We start from the raw sequence: 19,156 nt of genomic DNA on the forward strand, positions 1-19,156 counted from the left end.
CTCCGGCTATAGTGAATCCGATCAAGTTGAAAACATATTGATATTGGTATTTGAATTCAGAATCAAAGTACATACTAGCTAGGTGGCAGAAGAGTTAAGTAAAATTTTAGAAGTTTTCTCCCTTGATTCAGACATTAAAAAAAAACTATTTCATCATCGATTTCTGAAAATAAGTAAAGACCCACTTTAAGCATTATTCGACTACTTAATCTTTTGCTGTATTAAAAGTTCCGTGCACTGTCACCATGTCAACCCAAAACTCAGCTCCCCCGAAAACCATTTGTTAAAAAGGTCGAATGTTTTCCGCCCAAATTCCACACCAGTCAGCAATCCCAAAATCATAAAACCGACCGACCAAAGGTCCAGTGGCAGACGTCGGGAACCCACCAGCTGCTTAATGAATTAAACTTTCCCACCTTTGAGGAGACCATGATTTACATTTGCTCGTAAAACCCAATCTTGAACCCCGGAGGAGCCCAGTTACTAATTTGAATTTTAATTTATTGAAATCCCATGCTTTTCGTACCTCTCTCTCTTTTTGAACACCACCTACCGGACTCATAATTGCCATCTTCTTCCAGCTTCCTTGAGCAACCCAATTAGGCTTTGCGAGACATAATCACATCGTCCGCTATTAGGAGGACAATACCGCGTGGTAGGCTTAATTGTAATCGACATATTAAAAATAATGAATTTACGATCCCCCTTATCCAGCAAAGCCCGGAGCAAAAATCGGGGAAATTTTTTGGACACCCGGCCCGGCCAAGGGCTGACGGGGGGAGCAAATCGAAAAATAAACATTTTCGTTCGATTTTCATTATTTACTTTGCGGTGGGGCATCATAAAGCCCCGGGAGAGTCAAAACAGCCAGAAGCCATCAGTTTAAATTTCGCTTTTTATGAAGGAAGATTGGGGTGATGTGAGAAGACTCGAACAGCTTCTGGCCATTAGTATTCAATATCGCCAGTGAGCTTTATCGGCTGCTCTGTTCCATCTTTTGTTTTGCTTTCATCGAGTCTCCTGAGTGCGGTTCAGGTGAGAGAATGGAAATCACACAGCATTATGATCAACCTATCGTTCAATTTCATTGGTTATCTCGTTTCGTGATAAAAGGTGCCATCAAAATCCCATGCTGCTAGTGTCAAATGAATCTCCGAATAATTTGAAATGATAAAGATGCTTAGAACCGTTGAAATCCTCTATTCCAAATCGAACAAAAGCGAAGGTTGAGGCACCTAAATAAAGTGGGCGGCATTTGTTTGTATTTCGCCAACACAATCTTCCCCGGTGCCATTGAGATGGCCGGAGAGATAGCTAGAGGAAAGCACACTCGGAATCTTTATTCATAAGAACGCTAAGGAGAACCGTCACCGGGTTTTTTTATTCTCAACAAAAGCGATGAGACGCATGGCTTAATATGGATCTAGCTCTCAGGATGCTGCAAAGTGGAAGTGGAAACTCAGCAAAGTTGATCCTTCTTTCGCAGGATTTTCCATCATTCCAAGGTTAGAATGAATGAATGAATGAACGAACGAAAAAGCGAACATGCGAATGGATCTGACTTGGAATGAGTATTTTATGCTACGGTAAAATTAACGACTTCTCTTTGCTTCCTCCCTTTTGCTTGATGGGGGAGGGGAGGCGAATTTTGTTTATGGAAATTCGTAAATCGAACAAAAGTCCGCTACTGGAGCATTTTTTTCTTTGTCTGGGTTGATGGCATCAGAAGGGAATGACAGTATTTTTTTGATTTATGATAGCACATCAAATTTGATGCGAAAACTGTAGATGTAATTGTAACTATTCGTTGGTTTGTAATTCAGCCAACATATTTAAATAAAAGCACAAATTTGACGATGAACCATTTCGAGATGTAACGGCGCCGGTGGTGTAGTGGTAAGCGTGCCTGGTAAGCAGGCCTGGGTTCAATCCCAGTCGACGCCGCCGGGATGTTCTGAGGCATAACATCTCTGATCACGCCTTCCTTCGGATGGGAAGTAAAGCCGTTGGTCCCCGGTTCATGAGTTTATGGGTCGATAGGTAGGGTCCAGGTGTGGGAGCTGCCTTCCTGGCACGTCGGTAGCATTGGTGCTCAGCACGGAAAACAAGATCGACGGAAAAAACAAACCAAAGAAAAAAAAAAATTCGAGATGTGTAATGAATGTATGCAACGGAAAATGAGCAATGGGTTCGCCAACTCAGATTCCAAAATAGTGCTGGACATCAATTTCCGGTATCCACACATGTTCCCTGTTAAATTTTTTTTTTTTTGTAATTAAAGGATATCTGACACTTCTGGAAACTCAATTCCAAAATGGCAACAAGCATTGATTTTAGGCTTGTGCTTCGACAAAACATTATGGAAGCGTCCAGGCCAGTCGCACAGGTGGATCGCGAAACAGTTTGAAATCGACAATTCGACCGTGTTCCGTGTGGTGAATAAGAAGAAGAAGGAGGTTGAATAAACCAACTTTGCATAGCTAATATGTGTTTATTTATTTCCTGAGAGTTTCAAAAATATCCGACTTAAAATGAATTTTTGGTGATCATTTTTGACTGTTGCATTTTTTTTTAGTACAGTCTTTATGCACATTGTAAGAAACGGTCACTGTTTATAAACCCGGACATTGGCTTTTTAGAATCTTAAATAGTTGGTTGGAAATGCTATCTAACATGAAGCATAAGTGTGATGATTTATTAGCTAGAGAAAGGTCTGAAGAGGGTAGGTTGATAGTTCCGCTAGAGTATGGCAGTATGAAAATTGAATAGTAATAGAAAATGAGCTAAGAACCATTAATGCGACAGTACTAGTCATACGCACACTCCCTTACCTTACGCATACATTAATGGATGAGGAGACTTGAAGTATTTCTTCAAATTTAGAGGCATTTCAAGCGTGAGATTTTTGCCAGATACGCATGTGAGTCTTTTCTTTCAGAAAGCGTTAATGAATGAGGTTTGAGAATGATTTTCCAAACACTGCGTATTACAAAAACATTCTGAGCTAAAAGCTAGATTTGGGAAGTATTTCAGGAGAATATATCTTCAATCATAATTCTGAGTAAATTTTTTAGCGATTTTGAAAAGCATTCCACGAAGTTGAATTCTAGGAATATTTTAGGGCAAAATGGAGCTCTGCTGATAATTTCAAAGGAATATTACGAACAATTTCGAGTGATTTGAATATGAGACATTATTCCAAACAAATCTACGCAGAATTTAAAAAAATATAGAAGGGTTTCAAGGTAATTCAAAAGAGAATTCTCATGGAATTCCGAAGATAGCTTCAAAACGGTTTTAAGGAGAAATCCTAGGGAATATATAGGACAGCAACAAACGAATACCGAGAAGAAATCCCAACAACTAATTTTAGCTGCATATCGGCTTATACAGATAAAAATTAGCATTTGCAGCTAATTTTTGCTATTATCAGCTATGCTGCAGCTACAATTGTTTGTTGTCATGGCATTCTTGGAAATATTACAGAGCGAAACATTTAGGTCATTCCCTCGGGTATTTTCAGGAGATTTGGAAATCAATTCCAACATAATGTTCTGCAATTAATCCAAAGAAAATCTGAGGTGAATTCTTAAAGAATAAGAATAATTCTGAAGTTTAAACCATGAAGTATATACTGAAGCCAATGTCAGGATTTCGAAAAGAAAATTCAAAATTATGAGCCTTAAAATAAAATGTTTACCCTGCTATTTCAAAACATGGCTACGCTTCTGTAGCGAGCATTTTGCAGTATGCAGTGTTCATACACAGACTGTGTATAATATATACAGAACCGTTAACACAGATACCACTTAAGCGAAGGTTTGTACTTTACAACCAATTCCCATCGACCGTAGCATCAAACAAATACAACCAAATCATGACACTCACCTTGCTGTCCCTGGAAGCTGATGATGACCCAGAAATCGATCGTCTTCTCCGGTCCGAGTTCCTCGTAGTCCCACTTCTTCTTAACCCGCACGGCGCCATTCGTTTCGACCGTGACCCACGGGTTCTCGTCGCGGATCTTGAACGTTTCCTTGTCGGTTTCCTTCTCCAGCTGGAACACATTGCGACCTTCCGTATCACCGTCGGCTTCGGTAAACTCGATTCTCTTGGTAGGCCGAACGGCTCGCGTAACCCGACGTTTGTCGCGACGGTGCGAATGCTGGTACTCGTGTCCCATGTGCTGCATCACCACCGGAATTGGATCCGGAGCGACGAACTCGATCAGGACCCGAGCGGGTTTTTCGCTTTTCAAGCTGGGCGTGCGGATGTCATGTGCCTCAACGTCGATAAACAGTTCCGACGTGTCCGGTTCTCCGGCCAGCAGAAGTTCACCAGTTTGTGGGACGATCACGACCGTATTGCTAGGGCTAGTCAGACGGTACGCAACCTTATCGCCATCGGCGTCCTTGGCTTCGACCTTTCCGACGCTAGTGAACCGTTCCCAGGAAATGGTTTCATTACCATAATTATCCGTTGACTTGACGCCGTTGACCATGAAGCGATAGTCCGGCTTGGTGAAGATTGGATGGTTGTCATTGACGTCGATGATTTTGATTTGCAGCTTAACTTGAGCTTTGTTGATTTTCTTCGGATCCGTAGCCACGACCACAACCGTATACTTGTCTTTAGATTCGCGATCCAGTGGCTTGTTGGAAACGAGCCAAACACCGTGCTTTCGTGTGTCGTCGATGCGAACAGTGTGCTTGATCTCACCGGTGCTACTGTCCTCAAGGGCGAATTCATGACCGTCGTTACCGTTACCGATCGCGTAAATAACCGATTTGGCACCGCGCGCGGAATTTGCCTGTAGGAGCGGAAGTTCGCGAACTCGCGTACCGGCGTTCTTGTTTTCGATTAATTCACCGACCGTTTCGCCGAGGGTACTGGGGAAGTGTAGCATGTCCTTACGGTTCATAATGTACAGCTGTAGCTGGTGTGTGGCAGTGGAGTTCGGAGTCTCCTCCAGGACGACCAGTTTCACCGGTCGGTTGACTAGTGGGGAGAGATCCGAGGTCGTCATGACCATACCATCGTCCAGGACGGTAAAGTACTTGGAGTAGTCGGTCTCGAGCAGCCGGTAGTTGAGCGGCTTGGACGAGTAGGTCGAAATCGACGAGAAGGGGGAGTTTGGGCTGGTGAAGTTTGCGGTGAACTTCTGGATGCTGTAGCCGGGATATGTATCATGAGGCAGGACTATGCTAATGAAGTTGTTCGTTGGATCGAACTTGAACTCTTCGCTACTTGCGCTATGATGGCGATGGTGCTTACACGATACTATGACAACATTAAGGTTAAACACTAACACTACTATGATGGCTAACATTGAAACACTGAATAATTTAGATCGATGGCTGCGTTGCACTGTAGTCGGTCGGCTGGCGACCTGGACCGGACTACTCGGTCGCCGCATTCTGTCTGCGGCTCCGAGGTTCCACATTTTACTGGTTTCTTGCTCCGTACTCTTCGCTTGCACTTATCTTTTCTTCTTCTATGATTAATTTAAATCTAGATCTTCATTCACTAGGGAAACCTCTTACGGTTTAGCACACGGAAAACACGCACTAACGGCTGTCGTTTATCTTACAAACTAACAACACACTCGCGGGCTGCTGAGGCATCTTGTCGACGTCGACGTCGTCGTCGTTGTTGTTGTTGTTAGTGCTTACGAAATCACCTGCAATGAAGAAAGAGAGAATAGGCGTTAGCTAACACTTGGATATTACCACCGGAAAACCTTCAAATGATCGATTAGCAGAAGATTCGATGAAATTGAGATCACACCACTTGTTGGGTTGTTGGCGCGATAGATTGGGATCAAACCTCAAGTGGTTGATTGGCCTCATATCTCTCCCGCGGAAATCCATCGACGCAAGAAACCGCACTTGACTGATCGATCTGCTCAAACCCAACAGCTGGAGGCGGTTAGTTCAACTATCTCTGCAGCATTGCAAATGCTAGTTCCAAGAAGATCAATGACTAATAGGGTTACCATCCGGTGTTCTTTGAATTATAATTGATACAGAATCAAATGGTAACTCCCGATCAAATATCATTGCAGAAAGACTTCTGCAGAATCACGTGGTCCAGGCTAACCGTTCCAGTATATTAAATTCCATTCTTCTGCTCGTTTCACTCGCGGTCTCTCACGTGGAAGCAACGAATTAAATTATAACGCAGCTAGGGAAGAAGCAAAACACAGGCAACACCATGTCTGGGCCTGCGTATGATGAGATTATTCTACCCACAAGCAGTTTCATCTCCAGCTAAAAAAAAATCGAAGATGAAATCGACAAACGAAAACCACAATAACAACACCAATAGCAGTAGCATCTTTCGAAGATTGGATCAATTCTCGAGCGCCTCACCGGAAATTGGGCGAGTAAATTAACGGCAGAATGCCTTCCTCTCAAAAGCGAACGCAGAACTTTGACCTCCGTGGATGGGGATTGAGCAGCTACGTTCTAGATTTAGAACCCAAATCCGCTTCTAGGGAAATTCATTTGTATCTCATCTTCTCCATCTGCGAACAAACTAAAGAAAAAAGAAAGAACAATCGTCCCGAAAACATGATTAAATATTTAAATGCGAGTAATGAAAGCCCACCACCATCAGCCGTTCTACAATTGTCTCACGGTTTGGCACCTGTTCGTCTCCAGTTCAGGACCACCGTGCGTTGTCGTAGTCGTCACGTCGTCCTTGTCGGGCCTGACCCATTCGAATTCAGACGTCGGCAGGAAGAGGAAAGAACTTAATTAAAATTTGCATGAGATTGGCCCTCTCTTCGGGAGAATACAATAACGGCCCAACCGCACACGGACGTTGAATTTCAATCAAAATCTTCATTCGTAATTAATTCATCCGTAGCTAAGCGCGCGGCTAGCGGACGAATGGATCGACTTTCTTCCACTAACCACGTGAGTGTAGGGAAATGTTACCGAGTTTTGCTCCAGTACAAATATTGAACGCGATGGGAAACTGATACCTGGTTGGAGGTTGTCGACGAGGATCGGATGATGATGACGATGGGAACAAATTAGATGAGGAAATGTTAGTGGAATTGTCATATAGCATTAAGAATCGGTCGTTCCACCACCGGATGGATTGGATTTCAAGCAGTTGTCGTGGCAGTAAGTTGTGACATGTGAAACGCGAGCCTTACCAACCAAGGCGGTGGTGGCTTTCGCTTTTTTTTCCGAAAAGGCAGCGGCAGCTACAGCGTAAACATATGATGTTATTCGGTTACCTGCTGCTTCTTGAATGGGTTTGTTTGGCTCTTAACGCAGGGAGAAGAGGTTTGCTTTAACATTTGTTTTGCCAATGGGATAGAGTTGTCTGGTTTGATGGAGATTGAGATAATGTTTAGATTAGCATGCCGATTGCAGTTAAATTCGGCAATTTTTGGTCATAGATCAGGGTTTCAAAATTAATGATGGACACATTGTAAGGTTAACTTATGATTTTTATTATACACCTACAATTCAACTGGACGAACTTTTCGGGAATTTGAAGTGTAGAGTTGTTCTTAATGATGCTCATAACCTATTGGAAATATCACCTTTCCCATCATTATTTGGATATGTTCAGGCCAAGCCTATCGGCTCTGTCTTCCTTCTCGGTAGTGACAGCAGTATGTACTCGATGAGAGGATGCAGTTCACCCAATTCCACTTTTGTCTTCTACGCCACTCCTGTCACCATCTATCGAGTCCTTTTTTCTCCTTCACCCTCATTTTTCCGAATATTGTACATTTGATTCTATGATCTCCAGAGCAATAAACGCAGACTGGTCCACCTATGCACTCATGATCGTTTTCCACTGCACTTATGCTTACTTTTACCGAGTTAGGAAGAACTGCTCATGCTTATATCAACATGAAGCTTTAGTGCGATTATTTATTAGCTAGAGAAATTTCTGAAGAGAAAAGATTGATAGTTCCGCTAGAGTATGGCAGTGTAGAAATTGAACAGAAGTTGAAATTTAGCGAAAGGTCATTAATGCGACAATACTAATCAAACACACACTCCTTTACCTAGCTCATACATCGATAGATGAGGGGATTTGAGAAATGACCTCAAATCCACAGGCAGAAGAGTGCTCGTTTGACTTGTTCATATACTGTCTGCGGTTGTGGAATAGTTCTAGCGATGTTTATCATTACCTAAATCCCCCCCCCAAGACGAGAGTAACCATCACGAAAGCTCATGATGGGGATGATGTTATGGGTAAGCATTCATATTTCTACAAATGTTCGCCCATTTTGAATCTTGTTTTTTTTTTATGGCGTCATTGCAGAACGAAAACGAAATGACTTCTGAAACAAAGTTGTATGAAAATGAAAAGACTATCCAAGAAAAATATACACGGTGAGGTAGTTTTGAGCAAAAATTCAAAACAGGTTAAAAACTGAAATATCTAAAAAAAAAAGTATATCTTACATGGTTATAATTTTTTTAAAGCCTGTGAAAAAGACAAACCTTTGGAGTATCTAAAACTATAGACATAAGAAATTTGGAAAAAATAGTAGCGTAGCAAAAAGTTGAAAAAAATTACCTAAAGTTCTTGTTAATCGATTTTTGACAATTTTCAAGTGTCCATAGTTTTAAATATTCCAAAAGTTTTAAATTTTACGAGATGTTTAAGAAAAATATTTAAATAAAAATTAAAAATATACTTATTGTGATATTTGCGTTTTTAACATTTTATTTGTATTTCTACTCAGCAGTACTAAAAAAATATCGCGTATATTTTACTCAGAAAGACTTAATTTTTCGCTACAACTATCTCCCAGACGGCATTTCGATCAGAAGTGATGTTTTCGTGCTACAAATTTATTGAAAAATGGCACAAACGAAATTTTGAAAAAACTTAGGTCATCCAAAAAGAAAGAATTTTTATAAAAATGTGAATGATTGTTCAGAACACACTGTTAAACAAAGTTTTATGCAAATCGGAGAGGTACCCATTTATATATTTCGACTACAATCTGCAGTCTTACCACTAAAGATCTACTATCTAAGCTATTTGGGATTTTTCCTTGTTAAAGAGTTGTTTAGATTTTCCATCTTCACTTGAATCTTGGGTTATTATTTAGATAGGTTCAGATTCTGCACGTATTTCACCTGAGCCTGACATGTTTATCCCTTTGTTTGCTCATATGAGTATTCCACTAACAACTCAATTTCATAACTTTCGTTTTCTACATGTTTTTTTCTACTCATATAATTGAACATTACCGTTGAAGGAAGTGCCTCGTTTAATAAAAAAGTTACGACCAAATTTCTCCAAAACTAAAATAATTTTCAATTGTTGATATCTTCAGTTGGAGAAAAAAAGGCGATACATTTCTAGATAAACATTTCAAAAGGTCCTTTCTGCATTGATCGATTCTCTTCATCGTCTTTCTATTTCGTCAATAACTCAGCTACAAAACCTGTCCCTGTTGTATTTGACGTTTTGGACGCTAGATAAGAACCTCCTTTATCAAATTATGTGGTAGAATTAGCGCGAAATCTATTTGCATAGCAGTGGCTATGAACAGAGAAAGTCGATGAAGAGAATCGATCAAAGCAGATAGGACCATTTGAAATGTTCATCGAGATTTCTTGTATCAAGGCTTCAGCATATTTTGTTGGTGAAATGAAAGCATTATAGTGCGAAATACGTACATTCATATTTATGTCAATAAAATTAGTATTTTCTAAACATAAAATTATAAATTTCCAAAAAAAAAAAGGAGTTAGCAAATTGTGTGCATGAGCAAAAACATGCGTAATTTTTGCGTAGTTCTGAAGGAATTTAGAATGCATCATTTAAGATAAATCAATGCTTAATCCAAATTAATTAATTGATTAATCAAAGCTTAATATAAACCATGAACCTACCTAGATAGAAAATTTATTTTTTGAGTAAAGTTACATCAAATAAATAGTTCTACAACTCTGTGGTACATTATAAAGGTGGATTCAAAGTTGTTAAAGAGTTGAAAAAGAATTTTACATATGATTCACCCAAATGTCCAAAGTAACGAACAAGACAAAAGGACCTTTTTTATATTATTTCTAAATTATTAGGAACAGAGCGTCACATTGAACTCGCCGGACTTCATAGCCAAAACTGCAATTAGCTAAACTGTACGTTTTAGTATTTTTGAGCCACCAAATGATTAATAGCTTGCTCGGAAGTCATCAGGAATTTGACCTTTCAACGTAAAATTTGCATCTTCTTAACATAGTCATTGTGAGCTTGGCCAACTTAACTACCAGCTCGGTGGCGATAAATGGCTTGGGGACAAGGGATCATACTGTCGCGGCCGAAAAGAACATTTTCCACCATTTCTACCGATGGTCATTGCAGCACGAAGAGTGTCTACTCGCAAACAATAGCCTTTGTCATCTGGTTAAAAAAGCCCTGTTTTACGAAATCTTGTTTTTAGAAAAGAATAAAAAAAATTGCCATAGTAAATTTCAATTTGTTTAAAACAAATTCAAGTTCAATTTTAACCAAAGACATTATCAAGACAACACAATTTTGAAATCAGATATGTTTTGAATATTATAAAAACAATTCTGGGCTGTACAGCTTGAGAATCTACTACAATTTATAAATTATAATTCAACACACAATATAAGCATAGAGGTTCAAGCGGGCATAAAACCCTGCGCTTCGGTCAGAGAGCGTATAAGGCGTCGTTGTGCCAATTTGGTCGTGGCACATTTCGAGTATGAGAGAGTAATTGCAGTTAGATCAAAAGTGTCTGAGAAAATGCAAGTACTTTCGCAGATTACCCGAAGTTGCGATTGTGAAGGTATGATCACAGACAAGCAGACATAACACTCTTAAAACCTTCATCTATATCGTTTTTAACGGTCAATTTAAATGTTTCTTAGTTGCTAGCACCGCCACTTGTGATGCACATAATCAATTCCCTATCGTTTGACGTTTACACACTACAGCCATCTGTTGAGTGTATTGCCCATCAAAGTATATACGGCAGATGGCGCTAGGGTTTACAATGATAAATGTGCAATGTGTTGTGTCTGCTCGTCTGTGAAATAACATGAAGGTAACGTCAGAATCAAATCAAAAACATTGAGAAATATAACGCATCACTTTCAGAAATACTTCACTTCGCAACCGATGAACCATTCTGACGGCCATATGAGTACCCAAGAAACCATATAGTCGTAATATAACTTGTATATTCTTACTTTACCATACTCAAGGTTAGTTGGGGAATCTGATTAAACTGTCACCTCTTGAAACTGATCCCTTTCGTATTTCTTTCATTCTCTTTTCGTACACGGACTTTGGACGTTGGACAGCGACTTTGGACGTGAGCCTCGTCCTAGATCACTATGGCAATTCAATTCAATTCAATGAAACCGACCAAAAAAGGCGGAATCATATTAGAACCAACCATGGATGATCTACGGAAGTAAATTGCCGGTGAAGCACGGAATGAAATACGAAGCGTTAGAGAAAAAGTCCATTTGAGTCCAACAGAAGTAATAAACGACGGCGCAAGAGCAGAATATGGTGAGAGCTTTCCAATTATTAAAAAAAATTACTAATGCATGGTCTATGAAAAAAAGTATGCACTCATCTTATTTCCTTTAAAAGATAAGGAAGCAGATGAGTTTGCTGGTCGAAAGATCATATATGATTACCTTTGTATGGGTCCCCTCACATTGCTCAATCCCAGGCAATGAGAAGGCGGACTCTCTCGCAAAGGTGGGCGCGCAGGAAGGCGAATTTTATGACAGGCAAATTTCACACGATGAATTTTACCATTTAGTGCGTCAGAGTTCTCTTCTAAGTTGGCAAAACGAGTGGACAAGTAATTCTCTTGAGCGGTGGTTACATTCCATTACTCCAAATGTTTTTTAGAGAGCGTGTTTCAAAGGTCTCGATGTAAGTCGGGGGTTCATTTGCGTGATGTCAAGACTTCAACCATTACTCGCTAAATGCAGATCTCTGCAATATAAACTTCGTTGACAGCAATATATGTAGGTGGAGAACCGGTTATGATGACATCGATCACGCAGTTTGGCATTGCCCGGGTAATGACGCCTCCAGAGTACGACTATTGGATACCCTAGTGGCCTGTGGTAGACAACACTTTCGTGAAGTAAGATATGTATTGGGAACCAGTGATCTTCCCTACATGCAGGCGATCTACGAATTCCACCCTCTCCCCTCCTTTCCACACATTTTCCACCCATTGTGTCCCAGTTTTATTATCCTTGTGCTACTTGCCCCTGCCCACCCAACAATTGATCAACCGTTCGAGAGTAGTATCTGAAGGAGGCTTCAGAAACCTGTTTCCTACCCGAACAAAGCATTATACCAAATTGATAACAAGTTCATGTTCTTCTACCCGGTTATAAAGATTTGATAACTGAACATGTTATCTTTTTGGTAACTTAATAAGTTATGCGATAACAACTGAAAACCAAATGATACCTGGTTTAACAAGAATTGTTTTCAAGATGATATCAGGTTGTTATTTGACTTTGCTAAGGTACCAAGATCTTTCCAATCGAAATTGTTACTCATTAACCTCGAGCCCGCCACGAGTAATTGGTGCCCAATACTAACCTAGATTACTGCTGTTTAAAATGTTAATTAAAAAATTACTGATTTCGGCTCCGCAAAGTGTCACACACACTGAGCCTAGTAAATAAAAAAAAAACTAATGAAAAAAAAAAACAATTGGATGCTTCTGTGTAATCATGTCTGGTTTATAGCATGCCTCAATTTGTTTTTCATTCATTTGAGTCTATCTTGGCCATCATTGAAATAAATATTCTCCACATTTGGGAAAATAAATTTCTCAAATAGCAACTAAGTTTTTATCACAGCCTTGTTGCCCATGATTTGGACTTGTACAACTCATCATCTTCTAGTCATAGGCTTGTGGCTTCAGTCATAGTGCATTGTAAAAAAAAACACACACTTAGTTCTTTAAAAGCGATTCTCTGCCCTGAAGAACAATGCGTTTGAAAATAATGTTTCGAATTAGACCCAAGTTCCAAAACCCCAAAAGCCTATCCCAGCGCTTAAAGGAGGTGGTAAAATTTTGAATTCGAGAGTTCGCATAATTTCAGTTGTTTCTATAAAACTGTAACAGATTGTATGAGTTCATTTCATTATGCATGCCCTTGGATCCCCCTATGAATTGTATATGTAACAGTAGACTAGAAGATGTTGAACAAAATAACGTTGAGATTAGCTGCTAACCTGCAATATACACCCCCTTGCAAATCGCGCTAAAAATTATAAAAAGGGACTTAAATCCTTAAAACAAAGAGATAGCAATTTGTTTTTCAGCAAAAATGTGCAGTTTTAGAGCACTTACAACTTTGTAGAACATTGAAAAAAATTGAAAATTCAAATTAAAAAGTTATGGTAAAAAGAGGGTTCTTAAGAGGGTACTACCTTTTGCTTTGTAAACCGAGCAACTTTTTTGAAGATCGAAGAGCAGTAGAAAATATACCCAAATCTCTAGAGATTTTGGCCACGCTACACAGAAAAAAATTCTGAATTTTAACTATCGTGTAAAATCTACCTTCGTTTAATGTTGAGCTATACGTGGCGTAAACAGCGAAATCGTTTACAAGCTTGCATGCAATATTGATAATTTATGCAATATTGCGCTTAAATTTACACGAAAGTTTGCGTAAATTTATGCCAAATCTAGCGTTAATTTTATTTTCTAACGTTATTTTATTTAATTTACTCGCAGAAATTTACATGAATTGGGGTGGGGGCTGTGTCATTTCGGCGAATGAGCCATATCGACAAAAAAAAATCATCGGATACTTAGCGGCTTAATTAGCCACATCAAGAAGCAATGCCAGCAATGAATAATCAAGCGAAGTAAGGATATTTTTACTGTCCACCCAAATAATTATTGCAGCTATGCAAAAATCCAACACCTTTCAAAAAAATGTCTAACTTCTTGTTTCATCGTCAAGGCCAGATATAACAGAAATAATATCACCAGAAAGAACTTTTTAATAACATGCTTAAAAACGGGGAAAAATTCTATGATCATCAAATTTGGATGGACCAAATTTAAACAAAAGAACGAGCAGCAAATGGTAACAAATTCATTTAAAAAAGATATTCCGAATAAAAATTTACCATACAAAAACAATAGAACATATTGTTACAAAGCAATAAAAACTATTGTAGCAACAATAAATGCTATTGTCAGAAACAACAAAACTACAATAGAACTTATTGTACTGTACAATATAATGTATTGTTAATGATACATTCACAAAAGTAATAGGAGTAACCATACAATTACCATAAAATAAAATACAATTACAAGTAAATCTATTGCCAACAATCGATCTTATTGTGCGTATATAGTACACGAATTTATAACATATTGTTATTAAAAAAGATGTACAATACGTCCCATATAGTAAGAGTTTTCAACAATAGAACAACAATACAATTAATGGTAAATGGTTCAAGTTTGTTCGGGAAAAAGTAATTTTTCGTATGGTTAAGATACATAACGACCCCCTTAATCCATTGTATATTCCCCCATTTACCATAGATTCTATTGTAGCAACAATACATTCTATTGTTATTTTATCGTTGTGGAGAATACGATTTATTGTAAATACCATAAACTCTATTGTATGGTTACAATACATTTCATTGTACCTCTACGGTTCTTTTTTTTTACGGGTAGTTACCCGGATAAAAATAATCATAACATTACAATTAAATATCAAAAAACACAATAGATTCAATTGTTGACATTCAATCTTATTGTAATTCTATTGTATTGGTCAAATAATCAAAAAGTCACCACAATAGGTTTAAAACAATTTTATTAAATCAAAATTTTGCACAATAAAAAAAAACAATAAAATTTATTGAAATGAGATCAAATTTTTTCGAGAAAAATGTAAATGTCCCATTGGCAATAGATTACATTGTACATAACTATAAGTTCCATTTTTTTTATTGTTTTTGACAGTAACATTTATTGTTGCTATAATAGTTTTTTTTTATTGCATTGTAACAATAAGTTCAATTTTTTTGTATGGTAAATTTTTATTCGGGTACCGTAAACATAAAAAAAAATCAATTAATTGTCAACAATAGAATCTATTGTATTTTATTTCTATTTTATTGTATTTTATGGTTATTTTCATCCGGGATATTAAAACAAATGACACATGATTTTACCTATTAATTAAAAAAGCGCTTTATTTAAAAAAAATAGAATCCTGCCGCAACAAACTTCAAAGTTAATATTTTTGACTGAAATGTGTGCTATTACATTCTCGTTCTAGCTGCTATAATTTAAAAAAAATGTGCAGACTTCCGTTAGAAAATTTAAAACTTGATTTAAAAGTACGGCAAACGGTACGGTTTTCAAAATTCGTATCGCTACTCCTTGGTTGACCAGAACCAGCAGAATAAAAAAAAAATCAATTAATTGTCAACAATAGAATCTATTGTATTTTATTTCTATTTTATTGTATTTTATGGTTATTTTCATCCGGGATATTAAAACAAATGACACATGATTTTACCTATTAATTAAAAAAGCGCTTTATTTAAAAAAAATAGAATCCTGCCGCAACAAACTTCAAAGTTAATATTTTTGACTGAAATGTGTGCTATTACATTCTCGTTCTAGCTGCTATAATTTAAAAAAAATGTGCAGACTTCCGTTAGAAAATTTAAAACTTGATTTAAAAGTACGGCAAACGGTACGGTTTTCAAAATTCGTATCGCTACTCCTTGGTTGACCAGAACCAGCAGAATAAAAAAAAATCAATTAATTGTCAACAATAGAATCTATTGTATTTTATTTCTATTTTATTGTATTTTATGGTTATTTTCATCCGGGATATTAAAACAAATGACACATGATTTTACCTATTAATTAAAAAAGCGCTTTATTTAAAAAAATAGAATCCTGCCGCAACAAACTTCAAAGTTAATATTTTTGACTGAAATGTGTGCTATTACATTCTCGTTCTAGCTGCTATAATTAAAAAAAAAATGTGCAGACTTCCGTAAGAAAATTTAAAACTTGATTTAAAAGTACGGCAAACGGTACGGTTTTCAAAATTCGTATCGCTACTCCTTGGTTAACCAGAACCAGCAGCTTCAGACCACATTCCGATGACTAATTTAAAATCATTAATTTTCCAATCACCGCATAAAGGCTACACCGTGTTTCCCCTCCTTCCTATCGGGCAGCTATCACAACACAAGCCCCAGATCAATTTCGAGAACCACTCGACCGGGGGAAAAAATTACACGCATAATCTCCATAAAAGCAGATCACGACGACAGAAGAGGTGTGAAAACCGAAATTTGATCCGGGCGGCCGAGAGTGGCTTAAATTATTCATTCGCCGACTCGGCTCGAAATTCCTTGTTTCTTTTGGAACCTACCTGAGAACAGGGAAGATGGGGCTCACCGTAATCAACGAATGAATGCCGGCTCATGATCAAACGATTCTTCCTTTTATAAGCTTTTTATGAGCCTTTTCCACTTTGTTCGAGGAGCTACACAAAACGCACTGATTGATTAGCAGTTTGTCTGTTTGTTGGTGATCTGAATGGCTAATGAGCCCACCATGATCTTGCCCGAGGTGCGACTTTTGTGTCCCTCTTCGTCTTGTGTTGGGGGGCGGTAATCCGACAAGATGCATTCCACATGGTGGTGGAGCAACAAAAAAAACCATAAATCAAGGCTTTCCGAAAATGCCTCTGCCGATGAAGGTGGCGGCGATGGTTAATGGGAAGCGTCTTTAATTGATTGACAACAATTATTTCCCGGGACAAGCAGAAAATTGCCTCCTCTCATAATGAAAAAAAAATACAATACAATGCAGCACACGATTCCGAGATCGTGAGGTGATTCTCACCAGGTGGGTGATGGCGATGCTGGTTGGTGTGGACGATTTCAAGCCTCACGTTTGCACACACCTCTTGTTTGCTCACATACACGGGTTGTTGTTCGATGGGTTGAGTGCGTGTGAAACTGGGCCTTTCTTCGGAGTCATAAATAATACAACAAACGATGACTCCACGACAACGAAGAGGACGACGACGACATGTGATGATGGTTATGACGAGCAGTTAATACACGAACATCGTGCGTGTGCCATGCCACGAGAACAAGGACGGACGATCGAAGGCAGCATGATTCATTTGTCCGAGATCTTATCGATCACCTTTTACACCTTCTTAAAATAATGCTACTTCCAGATGAGTCCCTAGCATGCCAGCTTGCATGGTTATGTTCACACTCTTTCCCATCCACCGTGGCATCGTCATTATTCAATTGTAGCTTGGAGATATTGTATACATTTGAGGTGTAACGACGACAAAAACCACGACGTTTCCAGGAATGAGATAGAGAGATGGGAAACAAATGAACCATGATGGACCTCAGGTCCACCGCCGTACAGTAGAAAACCCACAAAACTACGTTACCAACTGGCGGACAAATGGCATACAATCTAGTTAGAGAAAGGGGACCGTTGAAAATACGAGTGAACCTCGCAGTTCAACCAACACAAAGCAAATGATACGACCGGAGAATTGTTCGAGTTGAGTTGATCTGATTTTTGTGGTTTCGGTGTGATGTGACAACAAAGGAAATGTTGCCCTTGTGTTTGGACTGTTTTCTGGAAGCCAATGTGGGCTGCTACATTTCAATTGAGTGTGCTTTGAAGTTCAAGTTCTGGTTTTGTTGTTAATGTTTAAACGAAAGAGAAGGTTTCGTCTTGGTGCTGATTGTTTCGGGCAACAGATTCAATTTCGTTTTCTTATTATTTTTTTCATTAAAGCCATGAGAGACTATGAACCTTATAATTATCAAAATATCGCTAGGGTTCAATTTTCTATACTCGATTGGAAATTATTATCGACTTCAGTAATTTTTTACCGAACTTTCAACAGCTTATCATTCGGTATTACTTTAGCTCTTGTTTCAAAGCCTAATTTGCTTAAATATAGTTTCAAAACACTTTTAGTAATCGACCCTTACTCGAAAAATTGAGTTTTCATTATTCGGAATTGTACTGAAAAATATAATTCAGTCGTTGAGAAATCGGTAATAAACAAATTACCGAAGTCGGTAATACACATCTTAAAATTCGTAAATTTATATTTACAGTATGTCGACACAATAAAGGTAACCAAATTCCCTGTATTTTCAGTAAAGGGTGATACGGTCAAAATTTGGTCAAGGGAAAACGCGTGTAAATCGGTGAAATCGTTTATTTAAAAAATCAAATTAAATTTCTTTTTCAAGTTCAATTAGTATAAAATTCAAGAAAAATATTCAGTTAGGCTTCCGCTTTTCCAAATCCGAATTGCCGGGCCTTACGCTTGACCCCTGCCATCAGATTTTGTACAGCCACCTTGTCCACCTTCTTCGCCGCAGAAAGCCAGTTTGCCTTGAACTGCTGCTCGCCCTTAGCAGTTTTTTTGGTCTTCTTTAGGTTCCGCTTGACAATAGCCCAGTATTTCTCAATTGGGCGGAGCTCTGGCGTGTTGGGAGGGTTCTTGTCCTTGGGAACCACCTGCACGTTGTTGGCGGCGTACCACTCCATGGCCTTTTTACCGTAATGGCAAGATGCCAAATCCGGCCAAAACAGTACGGAACAACCGTGTTTCTTCAGGAAAGGCAGCAGACGTTTATTCAAACACTCTTTCACGTAAATTTCTTGGTGAAAATGCTGCTTTTCAAGCCACAGGTACAGATGGCTTGCCAAACCAGATATTTCTTTGCGAACTTTGACAGTTTCATGTGCTTGAAAACATCTGCTACCTTTCCCCTTCCTTTTGCCGTATAAAACTCCTGTCCCGGAAGCTGCTTGTAGTCGGCTTTGACGTAGGTTTCGTCGTCCATTACCACGCAGTCAAACTTCGTCAGCATCGTCGTGTACAGCCTCCGGGATCGCGCTTTAGCCGTCGTATTTTGTTTATCATCGTGATTTGGAGTCACTACCTTCTTGTAAGTCGATAGTCCGGCTCGTTTTTTGGCTCGATGCACGGTTGTAGACGATACACCCAGCTTATTTGCGGCATCTCGGAGAGAGAGGTTAGGGTTTCGCTTGAAACTACCGGCAACTCTCTTTGTCGTCTCAGCGGCT

General features: G+C 38.8%; 1 protein-coding gene across 1 annotated transcript in view; it reads right to left on the reverse strand.

The window, feature by feature from the left end:
• The window catches only part of LOC135703288 (neural-cadherin-like), a 101,631-nt gene extending 96,183 nt beyond the window's left edge, over nucleotides 1-5,448 (reverse strand). Inside the window, exon 1 of the mRNA XM_065224462.1 lies at nucleotides 3,889-5,448. Coding sequence (XP_065080534.1) covers nucleotides 3,889-5,443 — 1,555 coding nt within the window. The 5' untranslated portion in view covers nucleotides 5,444-5,448. The remainder of the gene's footprint in view (nucleotides 1-3,888) is intronic.
• Nucleotides 5,449-19,156: the final 13,708 nt, after the last annotated feature.

The sequence above is a fragment of the Ochlerotatus camptorhynchus genome, unplaced genomic scaffold, assembly GCF_037179485.1.
Source record: "Ochlerotatus camptorhynchus isolate MF236.1 unplaced genomic scaffold, CSIRO-AGI_Acam_v1.1 ptg000211l, whole genome shotgun sequence".
NCBI classification, from domain to species: Eukaryota; Metazoa; Arthropoda; class Insecta; order Diptera; family Culicidae; genus Ochlerotatus; species Ochlerotatus camptorhynchus.